A 21,840-nucleotide genomic window follows, 5' to 3' on the forward strand; every position below is an offset into this window, starting at 1 on the left:
AAAAACAAATTATGTTACCAACGGTATTGTGATATATAAGAATATATTGCAAGAATATACTTAAAATTCTTATTATAAATTGTAAGAATATATTGTTTATGATTTTAAGGATTTAAGTCTCGTATGAAATATCAAAAAATAAAAAGAAAATTAAAGTATTTATTGGTTGCTGTTCTAAGTTCTAATAATAATAATAATAATAATAATAATAATAATAATAATAATGCCAATACTTTTTTTGGTCATTATATGTGTTAAAATCATATAATAATCAAATTGTTAAATACTTTAAAAAGCTAATAATCTTATCTTATTCTTATCAATAGAATATAGAGAAAGTAGAAGCATATGTAGATAGTACCATACGATATTTTGATTGTAAAAAGTTGAAAGTGTGTGGGGCTAAACAATTATTAGGTCAATAAATTAATGATTCTCCTCCCCTTCCACGCCACGCACACAGGATTTGTGTATCGTCTCTCTCCTTGATCAAAGGTTGAAGAAGCTGGCCTGAACTCCTCCTCAGCTTTGTTTGATCGGTAATGCGTTCAAAATAGTCGCCACTTTATAATTTATTTACTTGTTAATTCATTTCGAATTAGATCTTGGATCGTCATTTTATCCAGAAATTGTATTCCCGAATAAGTTTCATGTCTGAATTCTTGACGATATGCCTCCAATAAACAACTAAACTCGGAGTATACGTAGCGATTTGTTTACATTTTTCATGTATATTTGGTGGCCAATCGAAGGATTGGTGGAATTGATAGACCGTATGAATGTTTTGTTATCATAAACGGCTTGATTACCGCAACAACGACACCGAAACATTTTATAATTTCTAAATTAGGTGGCTAAATATGGAATATATATATATATATATATATATATATATATATATATATATATATATATATATATATATATATATATATATATATATATAAGAAGTTTTATCAACGTAGCATTCTCTTAGAGCTTGAGAACATGAAGAACATTGTTCCTTGCTCAACTAGCCATGTGCATTATATTGTGGTGTGAATTATAGTATAGTATAGAATCACTAAGGCATTGTTTGGGAACATGGAATTATAAGTTTGGATTTTGGAATTCAAAGTGATCTTCCATTCTTCCTTCAATCTCAATCCCAAGCCTTGGAATCTGAGCTCTTAAATATACCATCATTTTGTTATCTTCTTGTAGGTTAGCAATTGGAAATACTGTATGTAGGTTTAGCAAGGCAATCTAATGAATTATAGGAATTCCCATGGTCATGTTCCTCAACTATTCAAAAGTTTAAGCTACATAAAGCACTTAATGCCAATGGTTTTCTTATGTGTGTGTGTGTGTGTGCTTTCATCTGTATACTGCTACATAACACAATCTCCAGTGATTTAGGTATTTGTTGATGCATGAAATCTTGTGTCCAGAACTTTTTGCTAGCTTGAGTACTCTTTTAGCTATAACATTTGGTTTTGTCTTTCAATAACCTAGGAAAGCTGCAAAGTGATTATTGTATTTTGTGCATCTAGTAGTATTAAGTATTAACTATAGATGTAAATTGATGGAAGAAAAACATGGTTTGTGAATTGTGATACTACAGCTGATGTGCTCTTGCTAGTTCAAGGAGCTTATGGCAGATAAAGGGTCTGAACAAATGGATGATACATCCATGCCTTCTGCAGGAAAGGAGGTAGCTTTCAAATCCTGGATCTTTGTCCATAACATAACTACTGCATGTTACTTATAATCATTGATTTCATGATACTTTGTCTTTTAGGAAGAAGTCATCAAAAAGAAGTATGGAGGTATTGTGCCAAAAAAGCCCCCACTCATTTCCAAGGTAAAAATAAAAACCAATTCTATTTCTATCTTCTAGAAATATCGGGTCTTTCTTGGTTTCATATTATACTACACAATGGTATTTTATGGCAGGATCATGAGCGTGCATATTTTGATTCAGCTGATTGGGCATTGGGGAAGGTACATTCTTTGCTCTTTACAATGAGCATTTGTAGCTAAGTTTTATTTAGAAGACTATGATAATTAGTAATTAATGAAGCCAAGTTTTGTATAATGTAGAAAGTTTGTTTATTTTATTTACCTAAACCTAAATGTTATTGGTGACAGCAAGGTGTAGCTAAGCCCAAAGGACCACTTGAGGCACTTCGGCCCAAACTAGAGGTACTTAAAGTCTCTGCCACTTTATTGTAACGTGCTTTCTTGAAATTGCTATGTTTTTAAGTAAAAGAACAAGATTCTTGAGCTATAACACTGAATGAAATTCATTTGTTGTTTTCGGTTTACTTTTTAGCCAACTCAGCAGCAAACACGGTACCGGAAATCTCCTTATGCTCCAGCAGATGGAGAAGGTATGTTATATATATATATATATATATATATATATATATATATATATATATATATATATATATATATATTTTCAGCATCTTAAACCCATATTTGAATAAAATGTGTGTTTGTGTGTGTGTGTGTCATAAATCATAATTAGTTTACTAATATAAAATTATGGCTACTTTTATGTTGAATCTATAACTTTCTTTGTATTTTCAAATAGATGCTAGCAACTCGCCTTCTAGTGATGCAAGTGCCAATGAATGAGGAACTGTTGTTGGACAGATAATTGTCTCATTCAAATACTTCAGTTCTGTCTTGTTTCATGAAACTATAGCTGTGATACCAGCAAGAACCGTAATTTCTGCATTTGAAAAACAAGTTCTATTAACATTTTTGTCATACATATATGATGTATGATATATCCTATGATCTTTTATGTTTCTAGATGAAATTTAAACAAAGTTGCATTTGCTCTGTTTTGGGCTTCATCTATTGTTTCCTAATTCTGTTTTCTTGGTGCATAATATGAATTGGTTAAAGCTAACATCAAGAATCTGTTTGATTAGATGAAATGTATGAAGGAATGAAATTGATATGAAACAAGTAAGGCAGTGAAATAGGTTCTTATTTTCCATGGTTTGTTGGTTGGTAGAATTTTTATTAAATTTGAAAAAGATGGTTCCATCTCACTTGAGGCTACTTTTATTGCCAAGGACATCACTAGATTGTACATAACACATGTTCTTTATGGCTATTTTCAATGCAAGGACAACAAATATTGCAATTCTCGTCTAATTGACATAAGTCTTGGTTTCAAACAACTTAACCCCAATCGATACACAAGAACCAGCACTCATTTCAAGAAGCACCATCTACATTGTAGAGAACATTATCAAAAATAAGAACAAGTAGATTGAAAAAGTAATACAACAACAACAAACCCCAGAAATCCCATTAGACTCGGGTAGGAGGTAGGTAGATGATGGACAATCATGCTTCTATTGAGAATGTGCGTCACAAAGATGACCTCCGGCATGTGCAAAAAAAGAGAACCTGTACATGAGGGAAAAAGTTGTTGAGAGTAAGTCAAAGTGATCAGTACGACATAAACATGGGTAATCTAAAGAACATGCATATTCACAAGCTAAGACAGTCACCTAATAATTTATTAATAAAAGAAAACCAAGGGCTACACATACCCAATCCCCAAATACAACTTGATGTACTTACTACTAAATTACTACATTGCCATTGCCATTACCAAACATATATATTATGAGAGAAGAGACCTACTATCATCATCATCCGGTCCTAATGCTTAATAAGAATTTTGATCACCATCTAAAGCAAAATCCATTTCATTTCAATTCCGCCTACAAACTACTTCTTCTGCTTTAATCTGCAAATAAATAAATAACAGACCATCGTTAAATGCAAGAAATAGCAATGTACTTTTTTTAAAAAAAAATTATATATAGCATCTTACTTTCATTTCTTTCTATTACTGCACTGTATTTTCAGTGTTTTACTTGTACTTTGAAAACATCTACCCAATTATAGCATTTTGCTTTTTTTTTTCATTAGGACATCATACTTTGAAAATTCTACCCAATTATAGCAATGAAAATTTCTGTTTGATTACATGACATTGCTATAACTGTGTAGATTTTTCATTGCAGTATAGCACAATGCAGTAAAAAGGATAATTTTTTTTTGAATAAGATGCTATAACCCAAAAAAAAAAAAAAAATTACGTTGCTAAATGTTGCATTTAACCAATTGACCTTAAATATTTATGCCCAACTTGAAGAGTGTTAGTATCCCATTAACTTTTATTTTTATGTTTTTGATTGTTATAGCAATTAACCTTCTTTCAAGCATCTCAGTGTCTCAACTTTCAAGTTCATGGAATATTGTGCAAATAGAAGAGCAAAAGCACAAAAAGGGACAAAGAAAGATAGTTTACCTTTAACAGAAGCGCACCATTTGACATGCATAATCCATGCAAACTTTAGTAAAAAGACCCTTTGCACCTTGGTGAGCCACACAAACACTTTTTCCTACGGGGCCCACCCTTATCCACACGTCCCTTTCCATAACTATAAGTCAACTCTTGCATAGGAGGAATATGTTTAATCGCATAAAACCCAACATGAAAATAAGCATCATGTTGATATTCACAAACAACCGGTTGCCAATACACATTAGGTGAGCAGCTATGGTTCATAAACCTTCCCACATTCCCCTCTTTTTTGGCACTAATCACTAAAGGAAATGGAAACTTTGCATGCTCATCACTTGTTACACTTTCCACAGGCTCAAACACACGAGTTGCATCAAAAACATAATCATCATCAGGATCAATCCCTTTTCTACCCTCAATCACTACACCTGCATATTCACATATAAACCCCCCTGAACGAATCGGGTCCCACGACCTCAGTCCCCAACCTCTATCCTTTGTTTTGAACACCTCCAACCGGATCTTCAGACCCATCTGTGAAATCCGATTCCTACAGGTATTAAGGCATCTACAAGAATTCCCACATTCATGAATCACTGTGTTGTGGGTCAGAAGAACACCAAGAGGTGTATACGGCATATACCCTCCATTTTTTTGGAGACAAGGGCAGTTACTGCCAGGCTGGCATCCATCTGTGCAAGTGCAAGTTGAGGAAGATTTAGTCAAAGGAAATGGATTTTTATACTTGAGAGTTCGTGTATATGTAAAAGAAGCGGGCCCCTTTTCGTCATCAACATCGTTTACAAGAGACACAGGTAACGTTTCAGCACGTGAAGAAAGGTCGGGGAGAATAACATTAACACCAACTCTTGTAATTGGACCATGACTTTTTTTCCATTGCTGAATTGATTTCCATAATGTAAATGCTTCTGGTTGTCCTGGAACTCTAAACAATTTGTACTTAAAAACATCACAACCAGATTTCTCTTTTTCAATCCAAGATTCGTGTATTGTGTATAACCCATCATAGAGATAAACTTTCCCAGTTGTATATTGACAATCTTTAATACCACGGATGACACGTACCTTATCACCCCTGTGTAAGCTTTTTTCAAGAGCAAGGTTACCTCTTGTTAGTTGTTGATCAGTTTGCGGTTTATCTTTCCTTTGGGCCCCACCTGCCCCACTGTATATCAACACCTCACCATCATCCCCTTCATCTTCATATCCTCCTGCAGAGACTATACTCACAGCTACAGGCTCTTCATATTCAGAGGATGGAACACCCATGAAATCTATTCCAGCAATACTTGGAAAATGTAATCCTACCAAGCACAATTCAAATCGAAAAAAGAAAATGTCACCAATATCAACACCTGGAACAGATTCAAACCTTTTCTTGGTATTAGCACGAACCCCTTTATTCATACAGATAGCACCTGCCCCTAAGTCTGGACGTTTTTTTGTCCCTGGAAGAGCTAATTTTGTCTCATCGATTTGTGTGAGTTTTCTCCATAGAAGATTGTATACCATGATCACGCGGTCAACCAACTCCTTGTCACTGTCGGATTGACGGAAAGGGTCAACTTCCAGGAGATTGAAGGAATTCAAGAGATTAGTAACAAAGGAGTTTATGTTAGAGTCGGAATGGGAAACATGTATTCCAGTTGTACCCTTCGCCTTTTTACGGATTACACTCCTGTCATCATCACCGGCGGTTTCCATAATGCGTACCGAACCTAAAAAATTGGTTGGCCGAGCTTTCACCGAAACTATACGCCGATGGTCAGTGGTCGTTTCGTGATCCAAATTGTGAACAGATCCGTTTTTCTCAACAAAAGGGTTTCTTACAGTTTCTTCTGTTCTCGTGATGACTTTGGAAAACCAAAGCCAAAGACGCAGGAATTGAAACCAGGTTATCAAACAATCATCATAAACCTCTTAAGCCCTAATCAACAAATTAATCTAGAGAGAAAACTTACCGTAATTGGATGAGTATACTAAACTACAAAGATGAGAAAACCGTGATCTTTCTTCTTCCCATTAAAATCACATCCTCCATTTCTCTCGTTCAAATAAAACCCTAAAACGTAAAAAAAATGTAAATTTTACTAAAATTTTTAAAAATTAGTCTAATATTCAAAATACCTACTGATTTGAGAGATAACAATTACGTATTCAGTAAATGTCTCACTAATCACCAAAAAATATCGTTTTAAAAAAAGAAAATAAATCTTCAAAGATTATTTCTATAACAAAATACAATTTATATTGTAGCATTAACTTTCAAAAATACAACCAAAAAAAAAACTTCACCAATCTATTTTTTTTTTTAAAAAGAATGAAATCGGTTTTTCAAAAAAAAAAAAAAAAAAAAAAAAAAAAAAAAAAAAAAAAAAAAAGATCTGATTTGTAAAAATAAAAAAATAAAAAAAAAAAACATTCTGATTTTTTTTTGTTGTAAAAATCTTCAAAAGAGCATTTCAACAGCAAAATGAGTTGTAAGCGGTGTATAAATGAAGTTTTTTTAGAAAGTTTTAAAATTTTAAAAACCACTTGAAATTTTAAACTCCAATTTCTAATCCTCTAATTAGAAAAAAAAAAAAAATCTAAGAAACCCCTGCCTTGGCTGAGTTCGATGTCAGCTATCCCAAACACAAACCAAAACCCGAATTTGTTATTATCTTCAAAATCAACAAAGAATTGTACAAAAGACTAAGGTTTTTTTTCAAGTTCTTTCACCCAATTGGTCACTGATGGAATTTTGAGTTATCTTTTGTATGGAAGATACTCAGGTAACTGAGACATTTTGATGTTGTAATGTTTTTTGGTTTCTTTATGTCAATTACTGTGATTCAACTAAGTCCTTAAATTTGATATTGTAAACAATCATAATTAAACAAGAAACAAATATTTTTTTCAAAACTTAGAACTTGTTTTTTTTTATTAAAAAAAATAAAAAATAAAGAAATTTATAACTTTTTATCTTTTTTTTCTAATGATATCAAATTCGATAAAAAAATCGTCAAATTCATAGTGTAAATATGTGTAGATTTACAGTATGAATCTAAATTCACATGGTGAACTCGAAAAATATATAATTTATTTTTTAGCATTCACAATGTGATTTTATTATTTTAGAAATTTTTAGTTTTTTTTTTCAATAAACAATAAGCTTTAAAACTTGGGAAAAAAATTGGTTTCTTAGAGAACCAATAATTATGGTTCTCTATTGAACCTCTCTCTCTCTCTCTTTATATATATATATATATATATATATATATATATATATATATATATATATATATATATATAAGGATTATATATTTGTTTAGCTTGCCCTCTAATGTTGATGATGATTATGAATGGGAAAAAAGGAGAATGTGTCAAGTAAAAGAAAAGTTGGCAAAAAATAGATCGGATTGTTAGAAAACTTTCAATGTCATTTGGATTGAAGATGATGACAAATGAAAAAGAAGAATGCTAAATGTAAGTTTCACTCATGTAACGACACCTGTAATTTACCTAAACATGTCACTAGGTGCAAAAACAATATGAAAACATCAAAAACCAAAGATAGGTTGAACTTTATTGTCAAAGTTAGCTAAAAGTACACAACTATCATGTTGAATGTGTCTAAAAAGTCTTTAGATACATAAGACAATCCATCCAAAGAATTACAAAGCTTAAGAAATATATGAAATAGTGTGTTTTATAGACTTATAGTTGAAGAAGTTTTTGTACGATGATTGTCCTATGAGATAGAATTCCACTTACGATTTGTTGAAGGCCTCCTTAGAAATAAGAGAGGTGTCCGTCGAATATCCTATGTCCACGACGGGACTGGAACCCTCGACCTTAAGAAGGAAGGGCACCATCTAATACCGTTGAGCTAGAAGCTCTTTGGTCCAGAGTATTTATTATATAGTTTTTTGAGTCTTTTTGTTATTAATAACTTTTATATTTTTTCTATTATATATTTAATATACGCGGGAGATCGGAAATTTGGATTTCGATGTCATAAAAGATGTGGCAGAGTTTCCTGAAAAGTTCAAGAAAAGAACAAAGATTGTATGTTCATCAATAAAGTCGTTAGTCCATAAGTATTGTATTGTATAACTTCATAAAACATAAATTGTTGTGTATAGATAAAAAATTGTTGTGTACGGATCACTTCCCTAAATAAAACCGTTAGTTCATACATTTTTTCGAAAAGTTTTAGATGTCGACAAACATCTAAGAAATTGGTCAACACAACCAGAATTTTGCCATATATATATATATATATATATATATATATATATATATATATATATATATATATATAGAGAGAGAGAGAGAGAGAGAGAGAGAAAGTTAGGTTCAAATGTTTTCACTATCTATTGTGTGCATGTATAATTGATTCTGGACCAATCATTTTAGTTATTTTAAGAAAGTAATTAACGCATATTAAATACTGAAGATGTAATTAATATTCATTATATCTTCAACATGCAATATGCATTAATTACTTTATTAAAATAACTAAAATGATTGCTCAATAATTTTGTCATTATATCTTCGACATGTAATATGAATTAATTACTTTATAGTGTTGTTGAATCCACAATTTAAATCACCATTTATTGCACATGCCTTTTAAGAACATGATCTCGTGCACGCTAAAGAAGAAAACCTGATGTCAAATTCGATCATACAATTAAAGGTGACATCCATTGTTTGAAAGGTTGAAAAGAAATCGAAACATTTATTTATAATATACAAAGAAAATTTCAAAAATTATGGATCGTCTTGAGAAGAAAAACATGAAGAAGTAGTGGTTGTGATGACAATAACATCTTTTTAGGAGATTTCCTAAATGTTAAAGGAACCAGCCTGATTTTAATGGATATCAAGTAAAAAAAAAGTATTTAAATGAGCCTAAAGTTCCTTACAAGAAAGAGTTTGATATCTTCAAAGTGGTGGAAACAAAACACGTTGTGTTTCGCTATCATTGCTTCCATTAACAAAGGCAATTTCTAATATTTTTTAATGTTTTTTAAGTTTATATATAAAATAATCGACTTATAATTTTAATGGTTTTGATGTTAGATATTTTGGTCATACAACCCTCAAATGTAGGAATTTAGCACTTACTGTTACATAATAATAGAGGTGGTTGTTTGCATCCATGATTGGTTTTGTATAATTACTTTCGATTTTCATAATATTTTTTGTTTTATTTGTTACAAACCACAAATTAGAATTATCAAATAATAATTACCTTTTTGATGTTGAAATAGAAGAAGCATTATTACAAACAACACGAGAAAGAAGTGTTGTTTATATAGAAATAGAAGAAGCAATATACAAACAACATGGGAAAGAATGAGAAAAAAGGCAAATTGATGTTTAATTTTTTTTTTTTTGGGTGGGGGTGGGGGCGGTTGGACAAACATAATTTTATTGCTTAGTTTGATTTATTGTTTCTTTTTGTGTTGAAAGCACAATATATAAAAGATATGTTGGAACTTCTATTGTTTATTTTAATGTTAGAAGGCATGATACATGAAAGATATGTCAAAATTTCACCATTTCACCGTTTAGGTTTATAGTTCAACTCTCGTCGGAAACATATGTGGATTTAGGATTAGTTTACGATTAGATTAGTTTGCCCTTCCAAAAAAAAGTCATATAAACCACACTCAAGAACATGAACACATGGTTATCATGCGAAAACTGGGTATGCGGATAATGGAACATTGGGACCGATAAAAGTGTGTGTGTCTAATTCTCAGTTCTTGGTTTTGGGCTATTTTGATTTTAGTTCCAATAGGGTTTGAATGGGTTTTTCCAAGATTTATTTGGGCTATTTTGATTTTAGTTCCAATAGGGTTTGAATGGGTTTTTCCAAGATTTATTTTGGAATTTTGGACATTTGCCTAATCTTTTACTATTTCTATTTCTTAGAAAGCGGTAATGAGATTCTCATATTTTGTCTTTTTCTACAAAAATCAGGTTAATTCCAATAAGGTTTTTTCCAAGATTTATGAAAAAATAAAATAATTTTTTTCAAAATAGTTATGAATCTTATAGATGGAAAGTAAGAAATCGCTTAATAGGCTGAAAAAAAACACTAAACGGACTACAAAATTAGGTGAAAACCAAGGTTTTAAAAATCGGAGACCGGATTGGTCGTGTTACCGGTTTGATGGTTTAACTGGTCCAAGTACTAGGGGTGCAAACGAGCCGAGCCGAGCCCGAGCCTGGTCAGGCTCGGCTCGGGCTCGTTTAAATTATACGAGGCTCGAGCTCGAGCTCGGCTCGATTCGAGCTTCTTGTGCTGAGCTCGGTTCGAGCTCGTAAATAATTATACAAGCTCGACTCGGGCTCGGGCTCAGCTCGTTTCTTGTCTGACGTGTCTAAATAAGCTTAAGCTCGGCTTGAGCTCGTTAAGAAGCTCGTTTACTAATATCCTAAATCCCTAATCCCAAAATATGTTTTTATTTTAATATATAAAAATAATAATAAATTATATTATATTAAGGTTCGTTTAGGCTCGCGAGCCTAATCGAGCTTAGTGACATGGGCTCGAGCTCGGCTCGGGCTCGGTTAAAATCGATTTCGAGTCGAGCTTTTAACGATCCGATCTCGAGTAGCTCACGAGTAGCTTGGCTCGTTTGCACCCCTAGGTCCAACCGATTGGACTAGTCTCAAAAATCGAATGAAGTCATAATTACATAATACGTTTTAATTATATAAAAGATTAAAAAAGAAAATATATTTTTTAAAACTCCCGATTTTTACCGATTTTTACTTTTTACTGGTTCACATGTCAAACGCTTTTTTGGCCTCTAAAAACTGGATCCGGGACGGGTTCCCGGTTAAACCGGCGGGTCCGGTTTGATTTTCAAAACATGAGTGAAAACACTCTAAAAAAATTCAAAAAAAATGCATTTTTACACCATTTAAAATTCTATTTTGACCAATGACTTTTGAAGATTCTTAAAACAAAAAATTAATAAAAAATCTGTTTTGATTAAATTCCTATGATTTTTAAATTTTGTAGTTCACCTGTCACGTACTCACATATAATGCTGTATATATTATTCATTTATTTTTGTATTTTCGAAGGCTAAACTACAAAGTTCAATTTCTTTTTTTACTTGACTTTTCTTTTTTTTTTTTTTAATTTTGAGAAAAAACCAATGACTTTTGAAGGTTCATACTAGACCTGACAAAACATGACACCATACGAAAACCCGACACGAATCCAACATGAAATTAGCGGGTTAGGATCAGAGATTTCGACACGTTTATGTGAACGGGTTGACACGACACGACACAATAATTAAACAGGTAGGGTTAGAGTCAAGACTTTCAACTCGAAGATGACTCGAAAATGACCCGTTTAATTATATTTTATTTATTATAAATTTCATATTTTTATAAATATATTATATGTTATAGACTTATAGTGGGCCAAACTCAAGAATTATAAGTAATATTTAAATTTTCAAAGTTACTTAATTTTAGTCACTCTTACCACCTATCTCTTTGCTCCTCAACTTTAACTTCTTTCATCTTCTCTTCTAAACTTATTGTCTTTCTATCTCATAACTCCAGTGTTTCACTTTTTCTTTTTTGTCTCCACAACTCCTACTTTCCAACCTTTAAAATATTTCAATCCGACATGACACAACATATTTACAAGGTCTAAACCTTAACCGAAAACCCGACACGAAACTGACACGAAAATAAACGGGTTGATACGGCACGACACGATAATTAAACGGGTCGGTTTAGAGTCAAGTTTTTTCAACCCGTTTAATGTCTTGACACGACACGACAAGTTTGTCAGGTCTAGTTCATACCACGAAAACTTAATAAATAATGTCTTTGGATGAAAATTAATAAGTAATGTTTTGGACTAAAATCCTACGATTTTTGTATTTTGTAGAGAACTTCACATGTTAAATATGAAAAATTCTATATATTTTATTTATTTATGCATTTTAAAAGGTTAAAACTACAATATAAAACTTTTTTAATGTGAAAATGGTCTAAAAGATTGTTACCACAAAGAAAGTTCATTTTTCTTGTAATTTCTACAAATCATACCCGAGAAATCAAAACTTTAAGAGATCAAATGTGAAAAACTCTTTATATTTCCATAGGTTAAAACAACAATGTAAAACTCTTTTTTGCCTTTGAAATAATCTTTGAAGATTCTTACAACGCAAAAAAAATGTTTTATTTTATAAATTTATGCAGGTCAAACCAGATAAATTAAAATTTTCGCACTTAAGATCTACAGCTTTCTCTGATTTTTTTTTCACACACCAAAACTACAATAGAAAGCTCTTTTTATATAGGGATTAATGTAGAAAAGTCTCATTATTTTGGGAGATTTTTTAATAAAGTCCTAAAAGTTTTATTTTAGCAGAAAAATCTCAATTATTTAACAATTTACCCAAATTAACAAAAAAGTCATTTTTTTATTTGAACAACAAATGACAGATTATGTGATTTTTTCAAAATAATGGGATTTTTCTATTAAAAAAAAATTAACACTTTTTTGCAACTTTTCTATAGATTTCCCTTTTATATTCAATTTGCCTTTGGAGGTTTTACAATAAAAAATTTCAAAAAATGTTCTTTTAGTTTGCTTTTTTATAGATAAAACATACATTTTCACGGTCAAACCTAAACTATTACATTGCCATTTCACAGACAAATATATATATATATATATATATATATATATATATATATATATATATATATATATCATCACCATCTCGTCTTAATGTTTAAGAGCATATGGTATGACCAACTTAAAGTAGTGTTATAACAAGAAGCAACAAGAAGAGGGGGTGGTGTTCATGGTGTTATAACACCATGTTAAGAGGAGAGAGAGAGATAGATAGAGAGAGAGAGAGAGAGAGAGAATTTGTGCAACCAATAGAAAATCACGTTTCATCTAGTCATGACCACAACAAGAAACAACACAACTAGATACAACAAGAGGGGGGGGGGGGGTGTTGATGCATCTTAACGACGTTAAAGATGCTTCACTTCAGCAACAACGAGATTCAACATGGCCCATACCTTATACTCTAATAAGAATTTTTGCCGCCACCTAAGCAAAATGTATTTCATTTCATTTCCACCTTCAAATTACAAAATATATAAGGCATTGTTTCCAATCGAAGAATGCGTCGAACATTGAAGGTCTTGAAACAAATGTGTTGTGCCCGATATTGGTTTAAAATTTAAATTAAACAAAATATATAAGGCATTGTCATCAAGTAGTGATAGTAGATAAACTTTATTCACTCAAATAATTAAATATTATATATCTAGCCACTTTACTTAAAAAGCTTATTTGTCAAATTTTCTCATTTTTATACTACTTGAAAAATTACGTTTAGCAAGCCATATTTGAAAAGTTTTGACTACTTTTTTGTATAAACGTAAAAAAATAAAAAAGTAAAAATCTTTTGATAAAAATAGCCCCACGAAAAAAAAGAGAAAATAAAAAAGCTATAATTAAAATCAAATTATATATATAATAAACCAAGAGGACGCTTATGTATATTGAAGTTTTGGCTTTTCGAATTCTGCCACACAACTTTGTCCTTTGTTTACTTTTTATTTCTTCCGTTTTTGTCACTTTAGAATTTAGCCACATCATTTTTGGAAGTTGGCAATTTGGTCATTGCTATGAATCACCGCCTTTCTCCTCCAATTACAATATCCACCGCCTCATCCGAACATTCTCCATCTTTATTTTTTTGGCATGAGGTCGTCGACGAAGATGAACGGCGATTAGAGGTCGTCACCGTTTGCTATCGACATCTTGACTTCACCCGCTCTTCGAGACCGTCCTGTTAAGTCGAAGCAAGTCACTTGGGGTAGTTCCATGCGTCGTATGTGCGTTTTCTCCTCTCTTGACGACTTCTGGAGGCTTCGTTTGTATTCCAGTTGCCTTGGAGAGGGATACATCGATTTCTAGGGTTTCTGCAGATCTGAATCATGTTCTCCGGTGAACTAACGGAATTGTTCCACCATCTTCTACACCGGTACGTCTTTTCTATCTATACTCTATTTTCTCAATTTTGTGGCTGCGGTTTTTCGATTTTCCGGTCGTCGTCCCTTTTCGCAACAATCTGAATTCTTAAATCAACTTGGAATTGAAGCACGACAGTGGAAGTCGTTATAGAGTTTTTATTTGATCATTGTTGTAGAGAGGTTCTACTGTTGGATATGTATACTATAAGAAAATTGGTTGTATAATGGATTCCTCTCGGTCCTTAGAAACAACAATTTCAATGAATTTTCTGTATTTGCAGTATTTGTTATGAATATTTATGTAGTTTGAAGCATTTTATATAATCTTCCAATACCCTAAGGAAGCAGGATGGGCTGATGGTTGTCATATTGTTGCTTGCACTCAATCAAGACGGTTGGCGGTGCAGGTACTTATTATCAATGTCCTTTTTGGTTAATGCTCACTGTTATCATATAATGCCTTTTTAATGCATTTACTTTACTTTCGTTTTCACTAAATTTGCACTAAAACTGCGTCTAATGACAAGTTTGAATCATTGCCAGAAAGAATGGGAGTCAAACTTGGAGAGGAAGTTGGTTATACTATTCAATTTAAAGATGTCGCAAATTCAGTGAAAGTTTATCTAAAGCTCAATAAATGATACAATTTGTGCAATTATCCTTGGTCTAAACATAAGAAATTACAGGTTCGCCTTGCACAGACGGTACTTTGCTATGCTATTATTGTATTTATTATTATTAAATGAAGTGAATTGTGATATCATGATATTTATTGATGCATATGGATTTTTGCAGACTGAGAAACACAACCTTCTTCAGATGAGGCATGTAGCTGCATATATTTACAAGAAGCCTGGTAGATAGAACCATTCAATTGCATTGTCTAAGAAAGACAAGCTTTACAAGGATGCCATGGAGACAGCCTCACAATCCAGTAACCGTCAGTTAGCAGAAGAATTGCTCCTTTATTTCATCGATCAGGTACAAACCTATTAGTTGCGGTGGGTTTTATATTGAATATGATGGTATTTGTGAGGGCCAATTGGTGAACTCAATGTGTTATAATAATATAATTGAGGTTATGCATCATTACAGGAAAAAAAAAGGAATGTTTTTCTTCGCGTCTGTTTGTTATGATCTAATCCGTCCAGATTTTGCTCTTGAGTTGGCCTAGTTGAACAATATGATCGACATTACTCTCCCATAACTGCTTCAGGTATATTTTTTATGGTGGGTAAATACCATTTACTCTCTAAGAATGATGATTGAACTTTTTATATATAAATTGTTAAATGACACTTCTGAAGTTATTACAGCTCATTATAGCTTTCTTTTAAATGACACTTCTACAACTCATTATAGCTTCCTTTTAATTTTTAGGAAATGTAGTTATTACAGGTTTCTTCCTTATATTTCTTAATTTACAATAATTAATTACATTTTTGGTCTCTTTAGTTTTTAATTTAAAAAATGAATGAATTACACTATTGATACCTCTCTTTTTTGTATTAATTACAATTTTGTCCCTGTAATTTTTAGTGACACATTGAATGCGCTTCTGTAATTGAATTTTTCAGGTTGGATTGCCCCTAGACTCAAAGAAACTGTCTGACTCCCCAGATTACAAATACAAAAGCTTTTTATATTCTTCATTACAAATACAAAAGCTTTTTATATTCTTCGGTATATCCACAATGTTGTCATCTATTATCATTCCATTTGTCTTTCTTTTTTTTAGCCTCTTTTTGTGCCATATGATCACAAAAATATGACGTTAGCCGGACTACATTCACAGAAAATGAGATTCATGCTTCAAACATTGAACGACCTTCATTGTGTAGGGAAAAGACTTTAGCATCAAGCCATTTCAACAAAAAAAAAAAAGACAGTCATTTCCATTCCATATTTTTACTATTCTCCTCATAATGTGGCACCGGTTCCTGTATGCACAATGTACGTTTTTTTACTGAATAGATTGTCTTAATGAGAGTAAACGACTGCTTACCCACTTCTTTAAAACTTATGTTAGATAACAATTGATTGTTAGTTCAATAATTGTTATGCATTAAAACAGTATGACAACTACCAATTAAAAATGTATAGCTGTTTTTTTCGGATGAATACATTGTACAAATATAAGTAGATGACCATTTCACCCTTTTGTTTAAAAAGTGTTGCTAATGTTTTGTAGATGTTTAAAAGTGACAGAATCACAAACAAGTTATGAATTTCTATTCCAAAACACAATCGGCTCCCCGCTAACAATATCCAAATAAACTCCAACCCATGCGTAGCATGGGGATATATTTCTAGTTCACTTTAATGGTGATGATAATAATAAAATCTAATAATAATAATAATAATAATAATAATAATTGAAAAAGAAAATCAAATCAAGGAGTACAATAAGTAATAAACGGATGCAAGTATGTAAAATTAAATACAAACAAATAGAAAAACTTGATTTGATGGAATCACAATTGAGTTGATTGATTTTATGGACAGGGTTGTAAAAATCGTTCGACGTTAGTTTGACGGTCGACTAATGTTAATGAATTAATTGGTCTTGGCGAAGATTAATCGGGACCATAAATTATTAATAAAATATTAAAATTAATCAAAGATTAATATATTTTAAGAAAAAATAAGTACTTCAAAATTAGAAAATAAGAGAATTTGTAATTTGAAATTTTGAAAATACGAAAATATGAACATTTTGGTATAGTATTTGAAAATTTTGGAGTAAATTTTTTTGATTTTTTTTTTTTACTTTTGTTGACCGATTAATCCCGTTAAACCCGATTAATCCGCAATTTCCGTCAAACACACTAATCCTAGTTAGTTGGAGAACGCTAAAAGATTAATCATGATTTCTGCAACCATGATTATGAGAAATAAAACTAATAATGAATGATACAACTAATAGAACCTTAGGATTTTTGGTAAGAGACAATAAGATGTCTTGTAAGACCATCCACGACGGCTCATTTCAACTTATTTTGCAATGCTAGCTGCATCACATGCCACGTGAAGTTAATTCTTGTTATATTTGCAAGCCTTGTAAAGAAATAGTGCCCCACATTTAATAATATGTGATTATTTTATCTATTTTAATCAAACAATAGTTGTAATATGATGCGTAGTAGGCATTTTTTTTGCAGTGACTTGAAAGAACATCGTTGTGGGTGCTCTAATAATCAATTCTTGCATTACATAACTCCATTCAATTTGAAAGAGATGGTTTCATCTTGCTTAAAGAATGACAACCTAAACCATCTCCAACCATATAACACCATTTTTTTCCATTTTTTGTATGATTAATCCCCAACCTTACTATACTTTTAGAGTAATCTATTCATTACTCCGATCGTTGGTGTTGGATTGGAGCATTTTGAATTGATTTATGATGTTCAACACTATGGATGAAGTTGGGTTGGAAATCCCTTAAGGTTGCTTTTGTACCAAAGAATATGACTTGATGATACATAACTAAACAAGCTTTTATGACTATTTTGGATGATGAAAATAAAAAAGGCATATTCAGAAGATCTAGAGTGTGCCTTATATTTAGTCTTAGTCCTAGTTTCAGTCCAAATCAACTTAGAAACAATACGACATGTTGATATTTTGCTTAAAAATGAAGCTAATCTTCTTCCACAGCCCAACCCTAATCAAAACACCATAACAAAGAACCACTCATTTGGAGAAGCACAATCTACATTGCATAATGGAACATTATCAAAAATAAGAACAAGAAGATTGACAATCTAAAAGTCACCTAATAATTTAATAATAAGAAGGCTACACATACCCAATCCCAACACACAACTTGATATTCATATACTACTACTAAATTACTACATTGCCATCGCCATTGCCATTGCCATTGCCAAACATAAATATTTTGGGCGCCATCATCATCTGTTCCTAATGCTTAATAAGAATTTTGGGCGCCATCTAAGCAAAATCCATTTCATATCATTTCCCAACCTACAAACTACAACTTCTTCTGCAAAAAAACAAATCACAAAATCGTTAGTTACATCAACACCTTTCTCAGTCATAACATTATTAACATCTCCCTATTGAAGTTTCTCCCATGATATTGATAGATATGTGGGGCTAAATAAAAGAACAAAACCATAAAAAGATAGATAGCTTACCTTTTACAGAAGGGCGCCATTTGGTATGCAAAATCCATACAAACTTTATGTAGACCACTAGCAAAAAGTCCCTTTGCACCTCGCCGACCCACACAAACAATTTTTCCTATGGGGCCCACCTTTATCAGCCTGTACAATTCCATAGTTAAATGTCAACTCCTGCATAGGAGGAATATGCTTTATCGCATAAAGCCCAACATGAAAATACGATTCATATTGATTTTCACGAATAACAGGTTGCCAATACACATTAGGTGAGCAGCTATGGTTCATAAACCTTCCCACATTCCCCTCATTTTTTGCACTAATAACCAAAGGATATGGAAACTTTGCAGCTTCATCCCTAGGGCTAGTTTCCACAGCATCAAAAGAACGAGTTGCATCAAAAATATAATTATCATCATAATCGATTCCATTTTCTTCAATCACTACCCCTGCATATTCACATATAAAAGCCCCTGAACGAATTGGGTCCCACGACCTAAGCCCCCAACCTCTATCCCTTGTTTTGAACACCTCCAAACGGAGCTTCAAACCCGCTTGTGAAATTCGATTCCTGCAGTTAGGAGGGCATCTACAAGAACTCCCACACTCATGAATCACTGTGTTGTGACTCAAAAGAACACCAAGAGGAGTGTAGGGTATATACCCTCCATTCTTTTCGATACAAGGGCAGTTATAGCCAGGTTGGCATCCATTCGCGCAGCTGCAGCTTAAAGATTGGGTTGAAGGGAAGGGATTTCTATACTTGAGGCTGCGTGAATACGTGAAATAAGCGGGACCCTTTTCATTATCCACATCGTTTACAAGAGAAACAGGTACTTTTTCAGCACCAGATGTAAGGTCAGGGAGAATAACACCAGCCCTTGTAAGACCACCACCATTTCCAACATCTTTCCATTGTTGAATCGATTTCCATAATGTAAATGCTGAAGGTTGTCCTGCAATTCGAACCAATTTGTACTTAAAAACATTGCAACCGGATTTCCCTTTTTCAATCCAAGATTCGTGTATTCTGTATAGTCCATCATAGACATATACTTTCCCAGTTGTATGTTGATAATCTTTAAGACCACGAATAACTCGTACCTCATTACCCCTGTGTAAGCTTTTTTCAAGAGCAAGGTTACCCCTTATTAGAAGTTGATCACTTTGTGGTTTACCTCTACTGGATACCCCACCTTGCCCACTGTATATCAACACATCACCATCATCCCCTTCATCTTCATATCCTCCTGCAGAGACTATACTCACAGCTACAGGCTCTTCAGATCCAGAGAATTTAACACTCATGTAATCTATCCCTGCCATACTTGGAGCATGCAATCCCACCAAACACATTTCAAAACGAAAAAAGAAAATGTCACCAATTTCAACACCAGGTACAGGTCCAACCCTCTTCTTGATATTAGCACGAGCCCCTTTGCTCATACAGATAGTACCTGCCCTTAAGTCTGGACGTTTTGCTGACCCTGTCATGCCTTCTTTTGTGTCATCAAGTTGTGTAATTTTTCTCCTGAGTAGATTATATGCCATTAGCACACGATCAGCCAACTCCTTGTCACTGTCGCATTGACGGAAGCTATCAACATCCAACAGATTGAAAGATTCCAACAGATGAGTAACAAAGGAGTCAATGTCAATGTCAGAATTAGACACAGCAATTGTACTCTTGACCTTTTTACGGGTTGCTCTTCTTTTGTCATCAACTTCACTGCCAGTTTCCATATCCTTGCCATAGCTGTTATCATAACCATCACTTTGACTATATCCATCCTCATCTACATACATGCGACTCCTGATGCTCTTTTTTGATGTCCCTATGTCACCATTTTTAACATCTGAACCTGGTGTTCTAAAGGAATTTAAAGGAACTGGTGATGGGATAGTGTAAGGCCTAGGATGAGGTGGTTGTGGTTCACTGCCTTGCTTTTGAGATACGTTTGAGGCAAAGAAGGGGAAGAAGGGTGCAGCGCCAGGTGGAAAGGGGCCCGTTGGAGGGACGGATGCGTACTGAGATGAGGGTGGTGCAGAAGGGTCTTGTGGTGATGGGAAAATTGGGACAAGACATCTTAATGGCTTAACAATCAAAATCTTAGTCTTGTCCGCAGGAACAGGAACAGAATCAGAATCGGCTCCGAAAGCTTGTTCCATGGAAATCACAGAGATTCAAAAACTCAATTTTTCACAAAGAGAGAGAGCCACAGCTATCATTACCTGAAAAGAAAAACGTGCATTGCAGATTCATTCCATTAGGGCAACCAAACTCACAAAATTTTCAATCAACCAAAAATCTGAAACGAGTAAAATGCAGACTTGAACGACAACTTGCAGAAGTAACTATCGTACAGAAACATTCAAATGAACTCGGATACAAAGCATAAATAACATCTAGGTTTCTGTCGATCTCCGGATTTAACACACATTAGAAGAAAACCTCAAATCATTTTAAAACCCTAGACACACAGAGATCAGAGAGCGCATGCAGAAACACATAATCGAGAACTGATAATACAGAATTAGAGATACAAAATTAAGAAGAAGGAACGAAGATCTGAGGGGGAAAGACGAAGAAAATAGGGTTTAATAGTGCTATCAAGGACAGAAATGAAACGAAAACATGGGCATAATTTAGAAAAATATTAGATCCATTTTTTCCATCGTCAAAGCATAAATTATCAAAAACGTAGGTGTAAGATGATCAGAATTAAGAATTGGAATCATGAAATTACCTTCTGGTTTGGAATTTGGGGGAGAGAGGACGAGGGAGTGGTGCAGCAGAAGTTCAAAATGAATCAGGTTTATAGTTTTTCACGTTTTTTTCTCATTTTAACACACCTGCTTTCTTCTGTATCCGCTTTACACAAAACATTTCCCTATATATAAAGCATCTTTGTCTTTTTTTTAGTAAGGTAATTTTTATTTTGTTGTAATAGACCATGTTTTATTCTAAATATATTAAAATTTCTAAATACGAGATTAGTTCAAAATTTATTTCTATGATAAAATAATCGATAAGAGTCATGTCTCGTCAATAAATATTTAATAATCATGTTTCATAAATAAATATTTAATTTTTATTATATGATACTTAATATAAGTTTTTATCTTATACAAAGGTTTTAAATTTTATACAAGTTTAACGTCTTCATTAATCTATGCAATCAAATAGTTTTGGTATGAATTATAGAATCATGTTTCAAAATGTTTATATTATATTATATTCTAGTCCTCAAATGGAACGGGGTTTAATGATATTAATTATATTATCATAAATAGCCAAATAAGTGTAACTTTAAAGTT

General features: G+C 32.7%; 3 protein-coding genes and 1 long non-coding RNA gene across 12 annotated transcripts; 2 read left to right on the forward strand and 2 right to left on the reverse strand.

Moving 5' to 3' along the window:
* Positions 1-381: 381 nt before the first annotated feature.
* LOC145072102 (uncharacterized) lies at positions 382-2,832 on the forward strand. Its single transcript, XM_079018480.1, has 7 exons — positions 382-539; positions 1,604-1,693; positions 1,781-1,843; positions 1,936-1,983; positions 2,131-2,184; positions 2,315-2,372; positions 2,579-2,832. The coding sequence occupies exons 2-7, from the start codon at positions 1,634-1,636 to the stop codon at positions 2,620-2,622; spliced, it is 327 nt and encodes a 108-aa protein (XP_078874606.1). The 5' UTR covers positions 382-539; positions 1,604-1,633; the 3' UTR covers positions 2,623-2,832.
* A 251-nt stretch (positions 2,833-3,083) lies between these two features.
* On the reverse strand, positions 3,084-6,417 carry LOC145072101 (histone-lysine N-methyltransferase, H3 lysine-9 specific SUVH1-like). Of its 6 annotated transcripts, none has more exons than XR_013690919.1 (4): positions 6,304-6,417; positions 4,325-6,195; positions 3,652-3,757; positions 3,084-3,411 (listed from the first exon to the last, which is right to left on the reverse strand). XR_013690919.1 is itself a non-coding variant. In XM_079018479.1 (2 exons), exon 1 carries the CDS (start codon positions 6,044-6,046, stop codon positions 4,370-4,372), a length of 1,677 nt encoding a protein of 558 aa, XP_078874605.1. In that variant the 5' UTR covers positions 6,047-6,397; the 3' UTR covers positions 3,084-3,411; positions 4,325-4,369. The 6 variants fall into 6 exon arrangements, 1 of the variants encoding a protein (XP_078874605.1); XR_013690920.1 differs by having other exon boundaries at positions 3,084-3,230; positions 3,300-3,411; positions 4,325-6,396; XR_013690918.1 differs by having other exon boundaries at positions 4,325-6,396.
* A 7,597-nt stretch (positions 6,418-14,014) lies between these two features.
* LOC145074749 (uncharacterized) lies at positions 14,015-16,111 on the forward strand. 4 transcript variants are annotated; one of them, XR_013692076.1, is made up of 5 exons: positions 14,016-14,385; positions 14,656-14,781; positions 14,918-15,060; positions 15,170-15,590; positions 15,952-16,111. It is a non-coding gene; the product is annotated as an uncharacterized LOC145074749 (long non-coding RNA). The 4 variants fall into 4 exon arrangements; XR_013692075.1 differs by having other exon boundaries at positions 14,019-14,781; positions 15,170-15,355; positions 15,470-15,590; XR_013692074.1 differs by having other exon boundaries at positions 14,015-14,781; positions 14,918-15,078.
* Positions 16,112-18,073: 1,962 nt separating this feature from the next.
* LOC145072554 (histone-lysine N-methyltransferase, H3 lysine-9 specific SUVH1-like) lies at positions 18,074-21,382 on the reverse strand. The gene is made up of 3 exons (XM_079019004.1): positions 21,270-21,382; positions 18,538-20,754; positions 18,074-18,383 (listed from the first exon to the last, which is right to left on the reverse strand). The coding sequence occupies exon 2, from the start codon at positions 20,689-20,691 to the stop codon at positions 18,595-18,597; it is 2,097 nt and encodes a 698-aa protein (XP_078875130.1). The 5' UTR covers positions 20,692-20,754; positions 21,270-21,382; the 3' UTR covers positions 18,074-18,383; positions 18,538-18,594.
* Between the last annotated feature and the right edge of the window lie 458 nt (positions 21,383-21,840).

This window comes from Lactuca serriola, chromosome 9 (assembly GCF_051521515.1).
Source record: "Lactuca serriola cultivar US96UC23 chromosome 9, Lser_US96UC23_V15, whole genome shotgun sequence".
Lineage (NCBI taxonomy): Eukaryota > Viridiplantae > Streptophyta > Magnoliopsida > Asterales > Asteraceae > Lactuca > Lactuca serriola.

Bases quoted from the DNA above. Each gene is read 5' to 3' on its own strand.
- LOC145072554 (XM_079019004.1), bottom strand. From the start codon at position 20,691: ATGGAACAAGCTTTCGGAGCCGATTCTGATTCTGTTCCTGTTCCTGCG.
- LOC145072101 (XM_079018479.1), bottom strand. From the start codon at position 6,046: ATGGAAACCGCCGGTGATGATGACAGGAGTGTAATCCGTAAAAAGGCG.
- LOC145072102 (XM_079018480.1), top strand. From the start codon at position 1,634: ATGGCAGATAAAGGGTCTGAACAAATGGATGATACATCCATGCCTTCT. The intron at 1,694-1,780 runs GTAGCTTTCAAA...TTTGTCTTTTAG, and splicing joins TGCCTTCTGCAGGAAAGGAG to GAAGAAGTCATCAAAAAGAA. The intron at 1,844-1,935 runs GTAAAAATAAAA...ATTTTATGGCAG, and splicing joins AGCCCCCACTCATTTCCAAG to GATCATGAGCGTGCATATTT.